Source organism: Petaurus breviceps, unplaced genomic scaffold (genome assembly GCF_028583685.1).
Source record: "Petaurus breviceps papuanus isolate PSGF00001 unplaced genomic scaffold, PetGlider_PUasm1.0 186, whole genome shotgun sequence".
In the NCBI taxonomy this organism is placed as follows: Eukaryota; Metazoa; Chordata; class Mammalia; order Diprotodontia; family Petauridae; genus Petaurus; species Petaurus breviceps.
The window spans coordinates 54,674,665-54,692,227 of record NW_027185798.1 but is presented as its reverse complement, the minus strand read 5'-3'; the positions used below and the strand labels follow the sequence as shown (position 1 = coordinate 54,692,227).

Sequence of the window (17,563 nt, the reverse complement as noted above, 5' to 3'; positions counted from 1 at the left end):
TATATATATATATATATATATATATATATATATATATATATATATATGTTTTATTACCCCAGTAGAATGTAAGCTTCTTGAGGACTGTTTTGTCTTTCTATCTTCGGATAGTAGCACAATACCTCACATGTAGGACATTCTTAACAAATACTAATTGGGGGCAGCTAGTGGTACAGTGTCTAGAGCACCAAACCTGGAGTCAGTAGTACCTGAATTTGAATCCAGCCTCAGAATCTTAGTAGGAAGACTCACAGGAGCTAAGATGGCAAAGCTAGTAGTAAATTGCTCTCACTGCCTCTTTCTGACCTCTTAAAAAACCAAAATATAGAACCCTGGGAAAAATTTTGGAATAGTAGAGACAGTGGAAAGACAGGGAGAAGGAATCTTTTTTTCCTGGGAAACTTGGGGATTCACCAGGGAAGATATGCTACACTAGGGCATAAAGGGGTGTAAGCCCAGTTCAGGATGGGAGGCATCACAGCATGCCAGTAGCAAGCCCCACCTCAGCAAACCAATGGGAGATCCTGAGCCCAGAGTTGTGGAGCAGGCGAATGCCAACATCAGGACTCTCGTATGTCTTAGCATAGCCAGGGGAACCAGTGGACTCCAGTTCAGAGAACCAGCACATGCTTAGTACAGCCCTGGGAGGGCAGGAATCCTTCAGTAGCCAAATCTCCACATGCTTCAGTGCAACCTGTGGTGGGCAAGTGTCCTTCAGCAGCCAGACCTCTACATGTTTCAGTTAGTCTCAGGAAAATTCAGAAAAACCCTACCTGGTATCATCACACACCAGATACTACTACTAGCACCCCAATTTAGCACCAGGTAAGCTCCCTGACCCCTGTAACATCCAGCTGACATCACCTAAGGCCCTAGTACACAAAGCCAGGGACCAGGTCCCTGGCCCATAGCACACGAAGTTTAGAATAGTGTACTTTGTGCTCCAGCAGGAGAACTCAACTTTAAAACTTAGGAAATAGGCAAATAAAATCAACAAAAAGCAGAAAAGAACACTGACCATAGAGAATTATTATGGTGACAGGAAGATCAAAACACAAACTCACAAGAGGACAACATTGTCAATCTACATATGAAACTTCAAAGTCTCAACCCAAAAAGCTTTCTTGGAAGATCTCAAGAAAGATTTTAAAAGTAAAATAAGAGGGGTACAAGAAAAACTGGGGAAAGAAATGAGAGGCATGCTAGAGAGATAGTCAACAGCTTGGGAAATAAACAACAAAAATTGACTGAAGAAAACACTTCTTAAAAATGGCCAAATGGAAAAGGAGGTACAAAAATTCATTGCAGAGAACTCCTTAAAAAGTAGAATTGATTAAAATGGAAAAGGAGATACAAAAGATAAATGAAAAAAACAATTCATTAGAAGTTAGAATTTGATCTTCAAATAAAAGACTCCAGAGAAGCACAAAAAGGTAAATAGAAAAAACAACAACAACATGTTATTCAATAGGTTAAATTGTTTACATCCCTACATGGGAAGATAATAATTTTAACTCTTGAGAACTTTTATTACAACATTTAGAGGGGGTATACATAGACAAAGGTTGCAAGTTGACTTTGATGTATGATAAAAAATTAATTAATTAATGGTTGAAATAAAAGTATCATACTGGGAAAAGAGGAAAAAGAATACAGAAAAGGATAAATCATATCACCATGAAATGGCATAAAGACCTAATACAATAGAGGAAAAGAATGAATATTCTCTCCCTAATGAATATAGATGCAAAAATTTAAAATAAAATATTAGCAAAGAGATTCTAGCAACTTACTATTAGGATAATAGACTATGACATCTTCAGTTTTTATACCAGGAATGCAGGACTGGTTCAATATTAGGAAAATAATCAGCATAATTGACCATATCAATAACAAAATTAGCAGAAACCATATCATCATCTCAGATGCAGAAAACATTTTTGATAAGATACAACCCCCATTCCTATTAGAAAAAAAACATTAGAGAATATAGGAATAATTGGCATTTTCCTTAAAATGATATAAGTAGCATCTATCTAAAATCATCAGCAATCATTCTATGTAATGAGGATAAGCCAGAATCATTTCCAATAAGATCAGGGTGAAACAAGGGTGTCTATTATCACCACTGCTGTTCAATATTGTTCTAGGAATGTTAGTTTTAGCAATAAGATAAGAAAAAGAAATTGAAGAAATTAGAATAGGCATTAAAGAAACAAAGCTATTACTTTTTACAGATGGTATGATCATATACCTAGGGAATTCTAGATAATCAGCTAAAAAACTACTTGAAATAACAACTTCAGCAACATTGCAGGATATAAAATAAACCCACACAGATCATTGGCATTTCTATATATTACTAAAAAAGCTCAATAGCAAGAGGTAGAATGAGAATTTCCATTCAAAGTAACTGTAGACAGTATAAAATATTTGGGAGTTTACCTACCAAATTAAAAAAAAATCTATATGAACACAATTATAAAACACTTTTCACACAAATAAAACCAGATCTAAATAAATTAGAAAAAAACCTCATTTGCTCATGGGCTGGCCTAGATAATATAAAAATGACAATAAAAATGATGAATCTACCTAAATTAACTTAAGGATTTAGTGCCATACCAATCAAACTTGCCAAGAAATTTATTTCATAGAGCTAGAAAAAGTAGTAACAAAATTCATCTGGAAGAATGAAAGTTCCAGAATATCAGGATAATTAATGAAAAAAAAATGCAAGGAAAGGTTGCCTAGCCATACCAGATCTTAAATTGTATTATAAAGCAGGAGTCATCAAAACTACTTGGCACTGGCTAAGAAACAGTGGTGGATCAGTGGACTTGGTTATGTACCCAAGACACAGTAGTCAATGACTATAGAAATCTCCTTTTGATAAATCCAAAGATTCCAGTTTCTCCAAAACTCACTATTTGACAAAAACTGCTGGGAAAACAGTATGACAGAAACTAGGCATATACCAACAACTTACAATCTATAACAAGATAAAGTTAAAATGGGTACACCATTTAAACATAAAGGGTGATATATAAACAAGTTAGGAGAACAGAAAACATTGTACTTGTCACATCTGTGGAGAATGGAAGAATGTATGACCAAACAAGAGATAGAGAACATTATAAAATGCATAATGATTAATTTTGATTACTTTAAGTTAAAAGTTTTGCACAAAAAAGCCAATGTAAATAAGATTAGAAAAGAAGCAGAAAGATGGGAACCAATTTTTTTCCAACCAATGTCTCTGATAAAATCTTCATTTCTCAAAAATATAGAGAACAGAGTCCAAATTATAAGAATACAAGCCATTCCCCATTCAAGAAACGATTAAAGGATATAAGCAGGCAGTATTCAGAGGAAGGAATTAAAGCTATTTATAATCATATGAAAAATTCTCTTAATCACTATTGATTAGAGAAAAGCAAATTAAAATAACTCTGAGGTACTACCTCATACCTATCAGATTGGCTAACATGACAAAACAGGAAAATGATAAATGTTAGTGAAGATGTAGGAAAATTGGAATACTAATGCATTTTTGGTGGAGTTGTGAATTGATCCAACCATTCTGGAGATTAATTTAGAACTATGCCCAAAGGGCTGTAAAACTGTGTATAACCTTTGATCCAGCAATATCACTCCTAGGTCTGTATCACAAAGGGATAATAAAAATGGTAAAAGGACCTATGTACGCAAAAATATTTATGGTAGTTCTTTTGGTGGTGGTCAAGAATTGGAAATTGAGGGGATGCCCATCAATCAGGGAATGACTAAATAAAATGTGGTATATGAAATAGAATACTATTATACTATAAGAAAAGATGAACAGGCAGACTTCAGAAAAACCTGGAAAGTACTACATGAACTAATACTGAAGGAAGAGAACAGAACCAGGAAAATATCGTACACATTAACAGCAGCATTGTGCGATGACCAATTTTGAAAGACTTAGCTCTTCTAGGCAATGAAGTGATCTAACAAAATTACAAAAGACTCATGCTGGAAAATGATATCCACATCCAGAGAAAGAATTATGGAGTCTGAACACAGATCAAAGCATACTGTCTTTCTTTTTTTTTTTCTTTCCTGTGATTTTTTCCTTTGGTTTTAGTTCTTTTTTACAAGATAACTAATGTAGAAATATGTTTAATGTGATTGTACAGGTATGGTTTATATCAGATTACATGTCGTCTTGGGGAGGGGAAGAGAAAGAAGGGGGAGAAAATATAAAATTCAAAATCTTAAAAAAATGTTAAAAACTAAAAATAAATTTTTTAAAGAAGGTATGTAGCTCTGGGCAAGTCATTTAAACCCCAAATGCTGAGAGACAGAGAGAGAGAGAGAGAGAGAGAGAGAGAGAGAGAGAGAGAGAGAGAGATGCTTATCCAATTGAACTTCATCAGTATAGGGAATTCCCTAGAAGACTTGCAGCCCTGTAAACTTCAAAGGAATTTCCTAAAGGACATAGTTGAAAGTAGCTCTTCCTGACTCTATACCTGGAACTTTATGTGCTATACTAAGCTGCCTCTAGACACATGTGAAATTATAGGATCATAAAATCTAGAGCTGGAAGGAACCACTTCAACCATGTAATCCCACCTTCTCATTTTACAAATGAGGAAATTAAGGCCCACAGAGGATAAAGAACTTTCCCAAGGTCATCCAACTGGATTTGATCCAAGGGTCTTCTGATTCTGGAGTCAGGGCTCTGTTCATTAGGTCACACTAACAGAAGCTAATTTTAAGATTACCCTACCAAAAATGCTTAAGTGCATTGTGCCTCAGGTCTTGAAAATGAGCCCCTTCAAAATTGGGAGCCAGAAGATGCTGCTGCCTATGTATCACATGTGTCATTATTATTTTTACAGGTTAGAGATTGCCGTTTGTCTGGGCTTCTTGATCTTGCCCTGGGGAAAGATTATGTGCGTTCCACGATTGCTGCCTATATGAACAAACTGATTGCCATGGGTGTGGCAGGGTTCAGAATGGATGCTTCCAAACACATGTGGCCTGGAGACATTAAGGCAATTCTGGATAAACTGAACAATTTAAACACACACTGGTTCCCGGAAGGATCCAGACCATTCATTTTCCAGGAGGTACTTAGATAAAATGTGTGTAAATATTGGGGACAGAGGTTGAGTGACAGGGTATGCTTGCAATGATTTTATTTATTGTGAAAAAATTTAATTTGGATTAAATATGTTTTCTATAGTCTGGCATAATTATGGGTTTAATCTTGGTTACGCAGTCCTGGATTGCATCAACATTTTCACAGGATATAAATAAAATTTGCCTAACTTGATTCTTTTTAGGAGTATCCCTCGAAAATGGAAAAATTCATCTCTTAAAATTAGAAAATTAATATGAATATTTTAATAGCACCTAGCACTGGAATTATTGGCACAACATGCTAATAGGATAACTAAAGTATTTTGAGAATTTCTTTGCAACATCATCTTCTTTCTCTGATTTCTACTAGGTAATTGATCTAGGTGGTGAGGCAGTTCACAGCAGTGAATACTTTGGAAATGGTCGGGTTACGGAATTCAAATATGGTGCAAAACTCGGCACAGTTCTGCGAAAGTGGAATGGAGAAAAGATGGCTTATTTAAAGTAAATGCAAAAGGGGGTTCACCTTGGGACTGCTTCTCAATGAAACTTTCCACTGAGTGTGCAACAAGTTTTAGGCATATATTTATATGTTCTCAATGTAAACTGGAATATTTCTGCATCGATACCAATGAAGCATTTTTATTACACGTAGATGTCAATCCAAAAACAGGCACTTTCAGAACCCTAAGAATCACTAGGTTTTAATTCAGTCATGATAGGATGGAACTTTATTTGGCTAATGCTTATTTTTATCATGTATTAAAATCATAGGCATATGAAAATTTAAACATCACTGGAAAAGAAAACCATGCTTGAATCTCACTATGAAACCCCTTGCTTTAATACAGATTCTACAATACTCTCTTCCTATACTGTCTCACAGAGAGTATATAAATACTACATAAATACCTAACATATATATGGCCCAAGAGAATTTCAGTTTAACTCTGGAATGTTAGATCTGAAAGAAACCTTAGAGAGCCAATGCGATATGGAAATTAAAACCCAGAATGGTGAGGTGACTCACTGGAGGTTAATTTGCTAATAAGTGATTAATTCAGAATTGAAATCCCATTCTTCTGGCTCTCCACCCAGTTCTTTCTTCAATATACTATGGGCATTCTGGACAAAGTTTTCTGTTTATGTTAAAGAGTACCGTACATGGAAAGAAGACCAGGAAGAACTCGTGAATCACGAATAAAACACTCCTTATTTCTTTGTACAGGAATTGGGGAGAAGGTTGGTCCTTCATGCCTTCAGACAGAGCACTTGTCTTTGTGGACAATCATGACAACCAGAGGGGCCATGGAGCTGGAGGAGCTTCCATTCTCACCTTTTGGGATGCCAGGTAGGTGTAAAGTCCTCTACCTTTAAAATTTTTTTAAATTTTACTAATGGTCTCCAACATTTTCTTCTTTTCTTTGATGGTCATGTTTTGTAACTTCCAGATTGTACAAAATGGCAGTTGGGTTTATGCTTGCTCATCCTTATGGATTTACGCGAGTAATGTCAAGCTTCAGGTGGCCAAGATACTTTGAGAATGGAGAGGTATTTTTAATTTCAACATTTAACACGTACCTAATATAGAAAGAGACCTGTGGGGAGGCATTGGTGGAAGATACAGTCAGTCATCCATCCATTGATCCATAAGCATTGATTGTTTACTATATGCCTACTGTGCTAGGTTTCAGGAACATGAAGCAGTATCAAAAACTAAATAAGGCATAGATCTTCTCCTTCTTGAGCTCACAGTCAGGAAGATACTGTGAATATTCAGTTAACTCTACAGTGAAATTATGCTCAACAAGTGTAAGAGAAAGAGAGCCAAATCAAGTTCTTTATGAGATCTGAGGAGGAAGAAAGTTTGTAACTTACTGGAAGAATCAGGGAAGGCTTCATGATGGAGCTGACATTTAAACTGAGCTGCAAAATTGGATTAAAACAGGATTGAATTCTAAGTTACCATGACTACCATGGAACTCTCTGCCTAAAGCAGAGTATTCAAAGAATTCAGGAGGTGTGTGTGGCTAGGTGGAGCAGTAAGTAGAGCATCAGCCCTGGAGTTAGGAGGACCTGAGTTCAGGTACTAGCCGTGTGACCTTGGGCAAGTAACTTGGCCCCATTTGCCCTGCCTTCCCCCCTCCAAAATAGCAAAAAAAGAATTCAGGGGGTGTCAATTAGTGCAGTTTGATTAAAGAATAGATTATATGGTAGAGACTAGTGGGAGAAAAGTTTGGAATGATATAATGGTCTCAGATTGTAAAGGTTCTGAATAACAGGCTGAGAAGTCTACATTTTGTTCAATTGGCAATAGGGAGTTACTCAGGAGTTTTGAGCAGATGACACAGTCTGTGAATAGGATCATAGATGTAGAGCCAGAAGAGTATATATCGGCCAACTGATTTTTAGGGGAGGATATTGTGGCCCAGAGTGACTTGTCCAGGTTCACATGAATAGGAAATAGCAGAAGTAGGACTCAAATCCAGCAATAGGAAAAGGGAGGGGGAAGGACCAAATAAATGATATCACTGATACTCATGTCTGTGTTTTGGCAAATTAAGGATGTTAATAATTGGGTCGGACCACCCAATGACAATGGAGTGACTAAACGAGTAACTATCAATGCAGACACTACTTGTGGCAATGACTGGGTTTGTGAACATCGATGGCGTCAAATAAGGTAGGAGAGTTCAGTTGTGCCTGTCTGAAAACATTCTCTTAACAGCTGATATACAGGTTCCCCCAAATTTTCATGCAGTGTTAAACTTTGATATCTCAAAACTGCACTAATACTTTTGGTCTGTATGCAACTGTGTACACACACACACGCACACACATGCGTGCACGCAAACATGCCACATAGGCACTGTCGTAAAGAGGGGGAAAAGGGATGGAGAATACTCAAATCAAAAACATTTAATAGTATTTTGTATATTTTATTTACAGGAATATGGTTACTTTCCGTAATGTAGTTAATGGCCAGGATTTTACAAATTGGTGGGATAATGGAAGTAACCAGGTGGCTTTTGGCAGAGGGAATAAAGGATTCATTGTATTTAACAATGATGACTGGTAAGTAGCAGTTAATTTTTTTAAAGTTTCATTTACATGTGTGCTCAGCTGATCATTTTTTTCTTGTTCGTGATGCTTTTATTTCTCTTCCTAAAAGATGCCTGTAGAGATTAGAATAGATTCTGCCAAGTAAAAAGAGAGAGAAAAGAGAAGAAAAGAAAATTAAAGGGAAAGAGAAAAAAACTTCTCTAAAATCAAGACTTCATGAAGTACATTCACAGATCACTTTTAACTTGAAGAAATTTCCTCATTTAGCCTCTCTATATATTTCACATTGTATTTGAAACAAGAAAGGGAATATTAATAAAGAAGATATAACGATCCATCTTCTATTCCCTCTAATAAAAGAATTCCCATATTTTTTAGAGGGTTTTGGGCTTTATATTTTATCTTAAAATTCCTAAACTTACTAATTTCTTCTAAATAAGTTTTATTGATGTATTTTTCTTTACATAATAATAGTTTCTTAATATTCCCATCCTGTAGAAACACCCTTTGCATCAACAACAAACACAACTACAAGAACCACAATACACAGTGAAGAAAGATGAACTGTGTCCTTTACCAATACAGCAAATATATTGGACAACAGATGCAGTATCACACACAGTGTTCCCTCACCTCTCTATATAGAGGTGGTAAATGTACTTTATTTCCCAGACCCAAATTGCTCATGAAAATTATTCATAATGTGTCTTCCTCTTAGAGTTCTTTTCATTTACATATTTATAATAATATTATTTTTGATTCTGTTTTCCTTACTCTATATCACTTCATGTAAGATTCCCATAGTTACTGAAATTCTTCATATATGTCATTTCTTATGGTCCTTTGGTCCTCTATTTTACCTGCATACCACAATTTGTTCAACTCTTCTCCAATGGATATGAATTTACTTTGTTTTCATTTTTTTGGGTATCACAAAAAGTACTTCCATGAATATTTTGACATATTGAAATCCGTTTTTCATCTCTACTCTTCCTTGGGGCAATTACTCATGAGTGGTGTCTTAGGATCAAAAAGTATAAACAGTGTATACACTTATTTTTTCATTTTTCAAATGCTTTATTAGCTTCTGATTTACATAATTAATTTCCACCAGATTTTGAGTTATAAATTTTCTCCCCATTTTTCCCCTACCCACCACCCCAAAATAGCAATCCTATAGGATATCCCCTCCTCCAATATGCTCTCTCCCATATCTTCTTCCATACCCCCTTCAACTTTTCCAGTAGGGCATGGTGGATCTCTATGCCCCAGCAGTGCCTGTATATCTTATTTACCGATTACATGTAAAATAGTATTAATAGTATATACATATATATGTATATATATATATATATATAATTTTAAAAATTTGATTTTAAAACTTTGAATTCCAGATTCATTCCCTTCTTCCCTTGTCACCCACCCTTATTGGGAAGATAAGCAGTTCAGTATAGGTTGTACATGTGTAGCTAATGCAAAACATTAACATAGTAGATATATTGTAAAAGACTGACTATATTTCCCTCCCTCCTATCCCACCTTCCACTTGTTCTATTCTCTACTTTGATCCCATCCCGTTTCAAAAGTGAGTGCTTCCAACTTCCCTCCCACCCAGACTGCCCTCCCTTCTATCATCCCCCCTCTCATCCCCTTTCCCCTACTCTCCTATAGGGTGAGATACCCTATTTAGTGTGTATTTCATTCCCTCCCTAAACCAAATTCAATGAGAGTAAGGTTGACCCATTCCCTTTTGCCTTCCTATTCTGCCCCTCCATTGTAAACATTTTCCCTTGACTCTTCTATATGAGATAGTTTACCCCATTCTGTCTCTCCCCATCTCCTCTCATTATATTCCTTTCTCACCTCTTAATTTCACCTTTTAAGTATCATCCCTTCCTATTAAATTGGTCCTGTGCCCTCTATCTATGTATATCTGTAATCATATATACACACATTCACATACATGTATCCATGCACCCAGATACCCTATGATATAGACATACACACACTCATATATCTATTCCCTTCAACTATTTTCATACTGAGAAAAGTTTCATTAGTTACAATTATTGTTTTTCCATGTAGGAATGTTAATAGTTCAACTTTGATAAGTGGCTTATGATTTCTTTTCCCTGTTTACCTCCTCAAGTTCTCTAGCTTCTTGTATCTGAATGTCAAATTTTCTATTCAACTCTGTTTTTTTCATTAAGAATGCTTGAAAGTCCTCTATTCCACTGAATGACCATATTTTCCCCTGAAACATGATACTCACTTTTGCTGGGTAGGTGATTCTTTGTTTTAATCCCAGCTCCTCTGCCCTCCAGAATATAATATTCCAGGCCCTTCGATCCCTCAGTGTAGAAGCTGCCAAATCCTGTGTTACCCTGATTGTATTTCCACAATATTCAAATTGTTTCTTCCTGGTTGCTTGTAATATTCTCTCCTTGATCTGGGAATTCCAGGACCTGGCTATAATATTCCTATGAGTATTCTTTTGGGGATCTTTTTCAGGAGGTAATCGGTGTATTCTTTCAACCTCTATTTTGCCTTCCGGTTCGAAAACATCAGGTCAATTTTCCTTGAGAATTTTTTGGAGGATAATTTCTAGTTTCTTTCTTTGATCATGGCTTTCAGGCAGTCTAATAATTTTTAAATTATCTCTCCTAGATCTATTTTCCATGTCAGTGGTTTATCCCAAGAGATATTTCACATTGCCTTCTTTTCTTTCATTTGTTTGGATATTTTTAACATCATCTTGATTTCTCATAAAGTCACTAGCTTCCCTTTGCTCCATTCTAAATCTGAGGGAATGATTCTCGTCATTGAGCTTTTGAGATTCTTTGTCCATCTGGCAAATTCAGCTTTTTAAGGCATTCCTCTCTTCATTGCCTTATTGAGCCTCTTTTGCCAATTGAGTTAGTCCGTTTTTTAAGGTGTGATTTTCCTCTTTCAGGCTGTTGACTCTCATTTCGTAATTTTCTTTCTTTTTTTTTAAGCATTTGCGGTTAAGTAACTTGCCCAAGGTTACATGGCTAGTTACTTTGTGTGGGTATTATATATCTGAGGCCAGAACCGATCCTAGGTTCTCCTGACTCTGGTCCCAGTGTCTTACTCACTTTGCCACCTAGCCTCACCCATTTCTTAATTTTCTTGCATCGTTCTCATTTCTCTTCCCAGTTTTTCCTCCACTTCTCTTATCTGCTTCTTAAGGTCCTCTATGGCCTGTAACCAGCTCGTGTTTTCCTGTGAAGCTTTTGGTACAGTTCTGACTTCACTGTCTTCCTCCTGTTCCATGCTTTGCTCCTTTTTGTCCCCAAAATTGGAGTCTAATATTGGAGTCTTCTGTTTGCTTTGCTTCCTTTGCCTGGTCATGTCGCCCCTCAGTCACTTGACCCCTGGGCTTTGTGCCACAGTAGGACTCTGCCACCAGACAGGGGAGCTTTGGTCCCAAACACTTGGGTTTTCTCAGCTGCTGTAGGTATTAGTTGGGTGCCCTCTCTGAGGCCTCCACAAGTTCTGGCAAGCTGGTCACAAACCCCAGGACCTCTACCCTAGACTTCAATTCAGATCCAAGCAGGTTAAAGCAAGAGCAATTACCCCTCAGACTGGTTGCTTTGTCCCCCTACAGTCTGCATGCCAGGAGATGAGGCTGCAACATGGTCCTGGCTGAGCCACGGTGTCTCAGAGGCTTCTCTCCCTGAGGGCAAAAGCCGATCCTCTCCCAACTACTGCTCCCAAAGTCCACACTGCACTGACCTCTCACTTTGTCTTTAGCATCTATGTGTTGATGAATCTGGAAACACAGCTGCTGGTGATCTGGAGTCCCTCCAACAGGTGGCTGGTTAGGCCCACCCTGGAGCTAAAACCTCTGGCTCATGTGGGCCTGGGCTTTGCTCCCAGAGTGCTGCACTGACCGATTCTTGCTGGCCTGCTGGGCTGTCCTCAGCAGGAGGTTAGCTTCTCTGTATCATTTTGTGGGTTCTGTAGCTCCAAAGTTTGTTCAGATTCCCCTTTTACACGGATTGTGGAAGGTGGAAGCCAGAGCCTCATGGAGGTCCTGCTTCTACTCTGCCATCTTGACTCCATCCCTGTAGCTACTTTTTTACACAATTCCAACTCATTTTCCATGATGGTTAAAAAAAAACCCTGTCCCATGGAACGGCTAGGTGGCACAATGAATACAGCACCGGAACTAAAGTCAGGAGGACCCAAGTTCAAATCTGGCCTTAGACACTTAACACAAAAACTAGCCCCGTGACCTTGGACAAGTCACTTAATCTCAATTGCCCTCCAAAAAAAAAAAAAAAAAGAAGAAGAAGAAGAATCCCTGTCCCCACTAATATTATTATCATACTTGTCTCCAATATAGAATTTTTCTGTTTTTTTTTAACCTTTGTAAAAATTTTCTGGGTTTCTGATGAAACCTTGAAATTATTTTATTTTGTATTTTTCTTTTTATTAGTAATTTGGAGCAATATTTGCTTAGTTTGTAATACTTCCTTTGAGAACTACTAATTTATATCTTTTGCCTACTTCACTGTGGAATGGCTTTTGGTTTAAAATTTCCTAAATAGATAGTATAGCATATTTCTCTTTAGGGTACCTTGTCCACAGATTTTCTCCAGTTCAAAGTTTGTCGTTTTTATTTTAGTTGCATTGGTTTTATTTGTACAAAAGCATGCCAGTTTCTTCCAATTTAATCTGTTTTCTTATTTTGTGTTCTCCCTTATCCTTTGTTTGGGAGTTTTTTCCCTAACCATAGTTTTGAAAGGTATTTCCTTCTATTCTCTTCCATTTCAAAGAAAAAAGAAAATGTTAGTTACTATTATGGTGGGGATTCTTTTCATATATCATTTGGACTAAGATGACCACTGGCCTTCCTCCCAATTCTCAAATTTTGTGATTCTTTTTCTTTTATTTTGTAAGTTGCCTTTAGTATTCATCCTTTGTAACCCATAGTAGTACAAAGTATAGGCTGATTGTCTAAACTTATTTTTGGCCAAAACATGTTCCACTTTCCCCATCAATTCTCATTTAACTTTCCTGGAGTAGTTAATCTGACTGGTAGAGCCCTGTGTTACAGAGTTAGTTTGTTCTTCCTTCCCATTCACTTACTCTATCCTACTGATCTACTTTTTCTGGTTTATATACCCTACCAAATAGTGCTGATGATTACTACTTTATAATACAGTTTGAGCTCCGGAAGTATCATTTCAACCTTTTTTCATCATTTTCTTAGAGACTGTAGATAGAAAGGAAAATATTTATACACATGATTTCAGAAGAGTTTGGTCAATAGGTGATACTCTGGTTGGGGGTAAGGTGGTGGTGATTAGCCCTGATATGGGATAAAGAGAAAGGTAGTATAAGAGATTCATGATATCTTTACAGGTATAAAAAGTGTTCACGATCCTAAGAAAGCTCTGTGTAAATCTTGATCCCTAAAGTGAAGCAGAGAGAAGTAGGAGGCCTACTGAATTTTGAATCAGAGGATCTGGTTTTGAAATCTTGACTCTATTACTAGAGTAAGTGCCTGAGTCAGCATTTGAAAGGGGATCTTTTTGACCCCAATTCATACTCTCTATCCCCTGCACCACCTACCTTAACATTTCAGTGTCAGTTTCTTGATCAATCAAGTTAATGGGTTTAACTAAATCACCTCAAGGACCCTTCTGGTTCTGATTTATGGTCCTCAATGAAAAACTGTTTCTAATGCTTACAAGTGACCCAAAATTCTTGTGTATGTTCCAGTTGTGCACTTTTGAGAGGGTAACACTTACTAGCTGTGTGACCCTGGGCAAATCACTTAACCCCAATCTCCCTGCCTTCCCCCTCTAAAAAGAAAAAAAAAAGAGGGTAACAGATTTGTTGAAAAGGTAGCAAATGCTGAGGGAGTAGGGATGCATCATCATCATCATCATCATCATGCTAATAGCAACCTTGATAACCAACATATCAGTGCTATAAGATATGCGATTATTTACGTGCATTATTGTATCAGATTAGAGGCAGGGGGAGAACAAAAAAAGAATGAAAATAGGAACAATACATATAAACTATGTAAAATGAGGAGGGAGAGGTGGAAAAAATGGAAATGGTAATGGTTAGAGTGGGAATTAAGATAACACCATATAGGGTTGGAAAGTTATCTTTTAGCTCTGCTTTTAAGCTTTGGGAAATATAGTGTGAGTAAAAAAAAAACGTCAAGCTTACTTTCCAACTTCTCACCCCTCTGGTTAAGAGTGAGTAGGTTGACAGTTGTAATTTACAAAAGGCTTTTGTGGTCTTTTGCCCAGGGGGTTATGCCTTAGCATTTTAGATCCTTTTAACAATCCTCTATCAATGAACCTACCATGCCTGGAACTGACTCTTCAACCTCCAACACTGAGCATCCCGGTCTACTTACTGAAATAACAGAAGACAAAAGTCAACCACTGCCTTTTTAAAAATCGCAGCTGTTTGTTTTTCTAATTCATACCTTCCATGTACAGTGACATCAAAGAACATTGACTCTGGATGACTACCGCTCAATGAGTGAAGCACCAGATGATTTTTTTTTTAGCTTTCAGTTCAAAACAATTTGCTTTCTCAAGAAAATATTAAAAATGATCAAATTTAAATTATTGAAAGTGATCAGAGTTTCCTGAATGGAAACAACTCATGCACAGATCTGAAATGTTTCCATTTATCAAAAAAGAACACAATGAAAATGGATTGTAGGCACAAATTTTCTGAAGTCTCCATTCTTGTTCAAATCTTCACCTTTAAGCACTCACCACTGGCTAAGAAGTTCTGCCTTCTCTGGTACTGAATAAGGTTTCTTTAGCTTATTTGAAGACTGCCCAGATTCATTAGAACCATTTCTCAGTCTTGAGCCTCTTCATCTATAGGATTTTTACTTATGAAACTGACATACCTGTAATCTAAGCATTTAAGGTATCCATGCCTGTATGTTTTTCAGTGCTGTACCTTTTGTTTTATAGGGAATTGTCATCAAATCTGCAAACTGGTCTTCCTGCTGGAACCTACTGTGATGTCATTTCTGGAGATAAAAGCAACAACCGCTGTACAGGAATTGAAGTCAAAGTTGGCAATGATGGTCTTGCTTACTTTAGTATTAGCAACACCGCTGAAGACCCCTTTATTGCCATCCATGTGGATGCTAAATTATAGTAAATTACTGGATAAATAGCATTTCAGGAAGCAATAAGAAAAATCAAATCCCATAATGATCAATTCTCTTTTCGTAGCTACACAGTTGAACTAAAAACCATGAAATTCTCTGCTATATAATTTTTTTAAATACTGTGATAACAAACCTGGCATCTTGACATTTAAAGCATATTTTATGTAATAATTAGAATGTAATGATTATATCCTCTATTAGATCCTATTAAAAGTGAGATGGAGAGAACAGCAAACATATTTGTGTGTTTATTAAGAACCCTCTGTCTTCTGTTTTTCTTCTTCATTGACAGAAAACATGGGACTTTATTTTGTTTGTTTCATTTCAAGCACATTTTAATGGGGACAAAATACATCAGAATTGCTTGCATATTCAGCCTCAAAGGAATATTACTACAATTAGCAGGCAGAAGGGTTCTACTTTTAATGAAATGGTATATAAGCTTATGAATATCATCTCAAATGGAATTGTAAAAGTTATCTAATACAAATCCTTATGCAACACATGAATTTTTCCTAATTGGTCTTTTAGCTTCTACTTATTTCTTTCAGTGTATATATTTGATCTCACTTCCACATTGAAGTCATGTGTAAATTTAATAAATATGCCTTCCTTGTCTACATCTAAGTCATTAATAATAACAGTTAGGATTATTTAAAGCTTTAAAAAAACTTTTCAAATTTTATCCTCACAATAACCCTTTAAGTTAGGTGGTATTATTATCCCCATTTTACAGATGAGGAAATTGATACAAATAGAAATCAAGTGACTCGCCCAGAGTCACAAAGCTAGTAATTGTCTGAAGTCAAATTTGAACTCATTCCTTTTTGCCTTTAAGTCCAAAACTCCATACAATTGTGCCACCTGACTGCCTAATACATGTTATTTAGCAGTACATGGTAGAAAAGTCAATATTATAAAAAAAAAATCCCTCAAGTGTGATATCAGTAATCAATTAATCATCAAATATTTATTAATGATCTGTTATGTGTCAGACTTTAAAAAATGCTGTTAGGGTCCAGTATTTGACCATATGTGTGTGCTGACTCATACTATCTGTCATTCAGCCTACAATTAATTGTCTTGTTCACAAGAATTCATAAATAAATTGTTAATTCATACCAGAAACAAAATTATTTCCATATTATAAATAATCCTCCTAGAGAATAAATGGCCACTCTGGAAAGAACAATTTGAGAACCACTGCTCATAATTATATATAGCCATGGGGCATAAATAATAATAGTTTAAATGTGTATGGATATTAACACATTGTTTCATTTGAGCCTCAAAACCCTGCATGGTTGATAATAGTGTGATTCTATGTCCTCTAATTTACAAAGTAGGGAAGTGAGGGTTTTTTGTTTTTGTTTTATTTTTGGAGGGAGGAAGGCAGAGCAATGGGGACCAAGTGACTTTCCCAAGGTCATATGGCTAATTAGTGTTAAGTGTCTGAGGTCAGATTTGAACTCAGGTCCTCCTGACTCCAGGGCTGATGCTCTATTTACTGCAGCACCTAGCCACCCCTGGAAGTGAGGTTTTTAGAAGGAATCTATTTACAAGGAGGGCCAGCCAGCTAGGTTGCACAACAGATAGAGTTCTGGGCCTGGAGTCAGGAAGAATCATCTTCCTGAGTTCAAATCTGGCCTCATACTTACTAGTTGTGTGACCCTGGCAAGTCAGTCAACCCTGTTTGCTTCATTTTCCCATTTGTAAAATGAGCTGGAGAATGAGACAACATACCAGATTTTATGGAATGTAGCCAAACTGATACTTTTGGGAAATTTTATATGTCTAATTCCTTATCTCAATAAAATAGAGAAAAAGAAGATCAATGAATTGTCCATTTAAGGAAAAAACATCCTAGAAAAAGAAGCTAAAAATCCCAAATTAAAAGCCAAATTGGAAATCCTGAAAATCAAAGAAGAGATTAATAAAATTGAAAGTAAGAAAACCATTGAACTAATAAATAAAATGAAACTTTTTATGGAAAAATCCAATAAAATAGAAAAACCAGTGTTAATATAATTTAAAAAAGGAAAGAAAACCAAAATGCTAATATAAAAAATGAAATGGTTGAATTCACCACCAAATGAAGAGGAAATTAAGACAATTATTAGGAGCTATTTTGACAAAGTATATGCCAAATAAATATGGAAATGTAAATTAAATAGATAAATATCAATA

General features: G+C 36.3%; 1 protein-coding gene across 1 annotated transcript in view; it reads left to right on the top strand.

Annotated features, from left to right (window-relative positions):
- LOC138162200 (alpha-amylase 1B-like) overlaps positions 1–15,406 on the top strand; it is a 20,873-nt gene extending 5,467 nt beyond the window's left edge. Inside the window, exons 4-10 of the mRNA XM_069089245.1 lie at positions 4,884–5,114; positions 5,498–5,631; positions 6,356–6,478; positions 6,579–6,678; positions 7,692–7,810; positions 8,077–8,202; positions 15,174–15,406. Coding sequence (XP_068945346.1) covers positions 4,884–5,114; positions 5,498–5,631; positions 6,356–6,478; positions 6,579–6,678; positions 7,692–7,810; positions 8,077–8,202; positions 15,174–15,363 — 1,023 coding nt within the window. The 3' untranslated portion in view covers positions 15,364–15,406. The remainder of the gene's footprint in view (positions 1–4,883; positions 5,115–5,497; positions 5,632–6,355; positions 6,479–6,578; positions 6,679–7,691; positions 7,811–8,076; positions 8,203–15,173) is intronic.
- Positions 15,407–17,563: the final 2,157 nt, after the last annotated feature.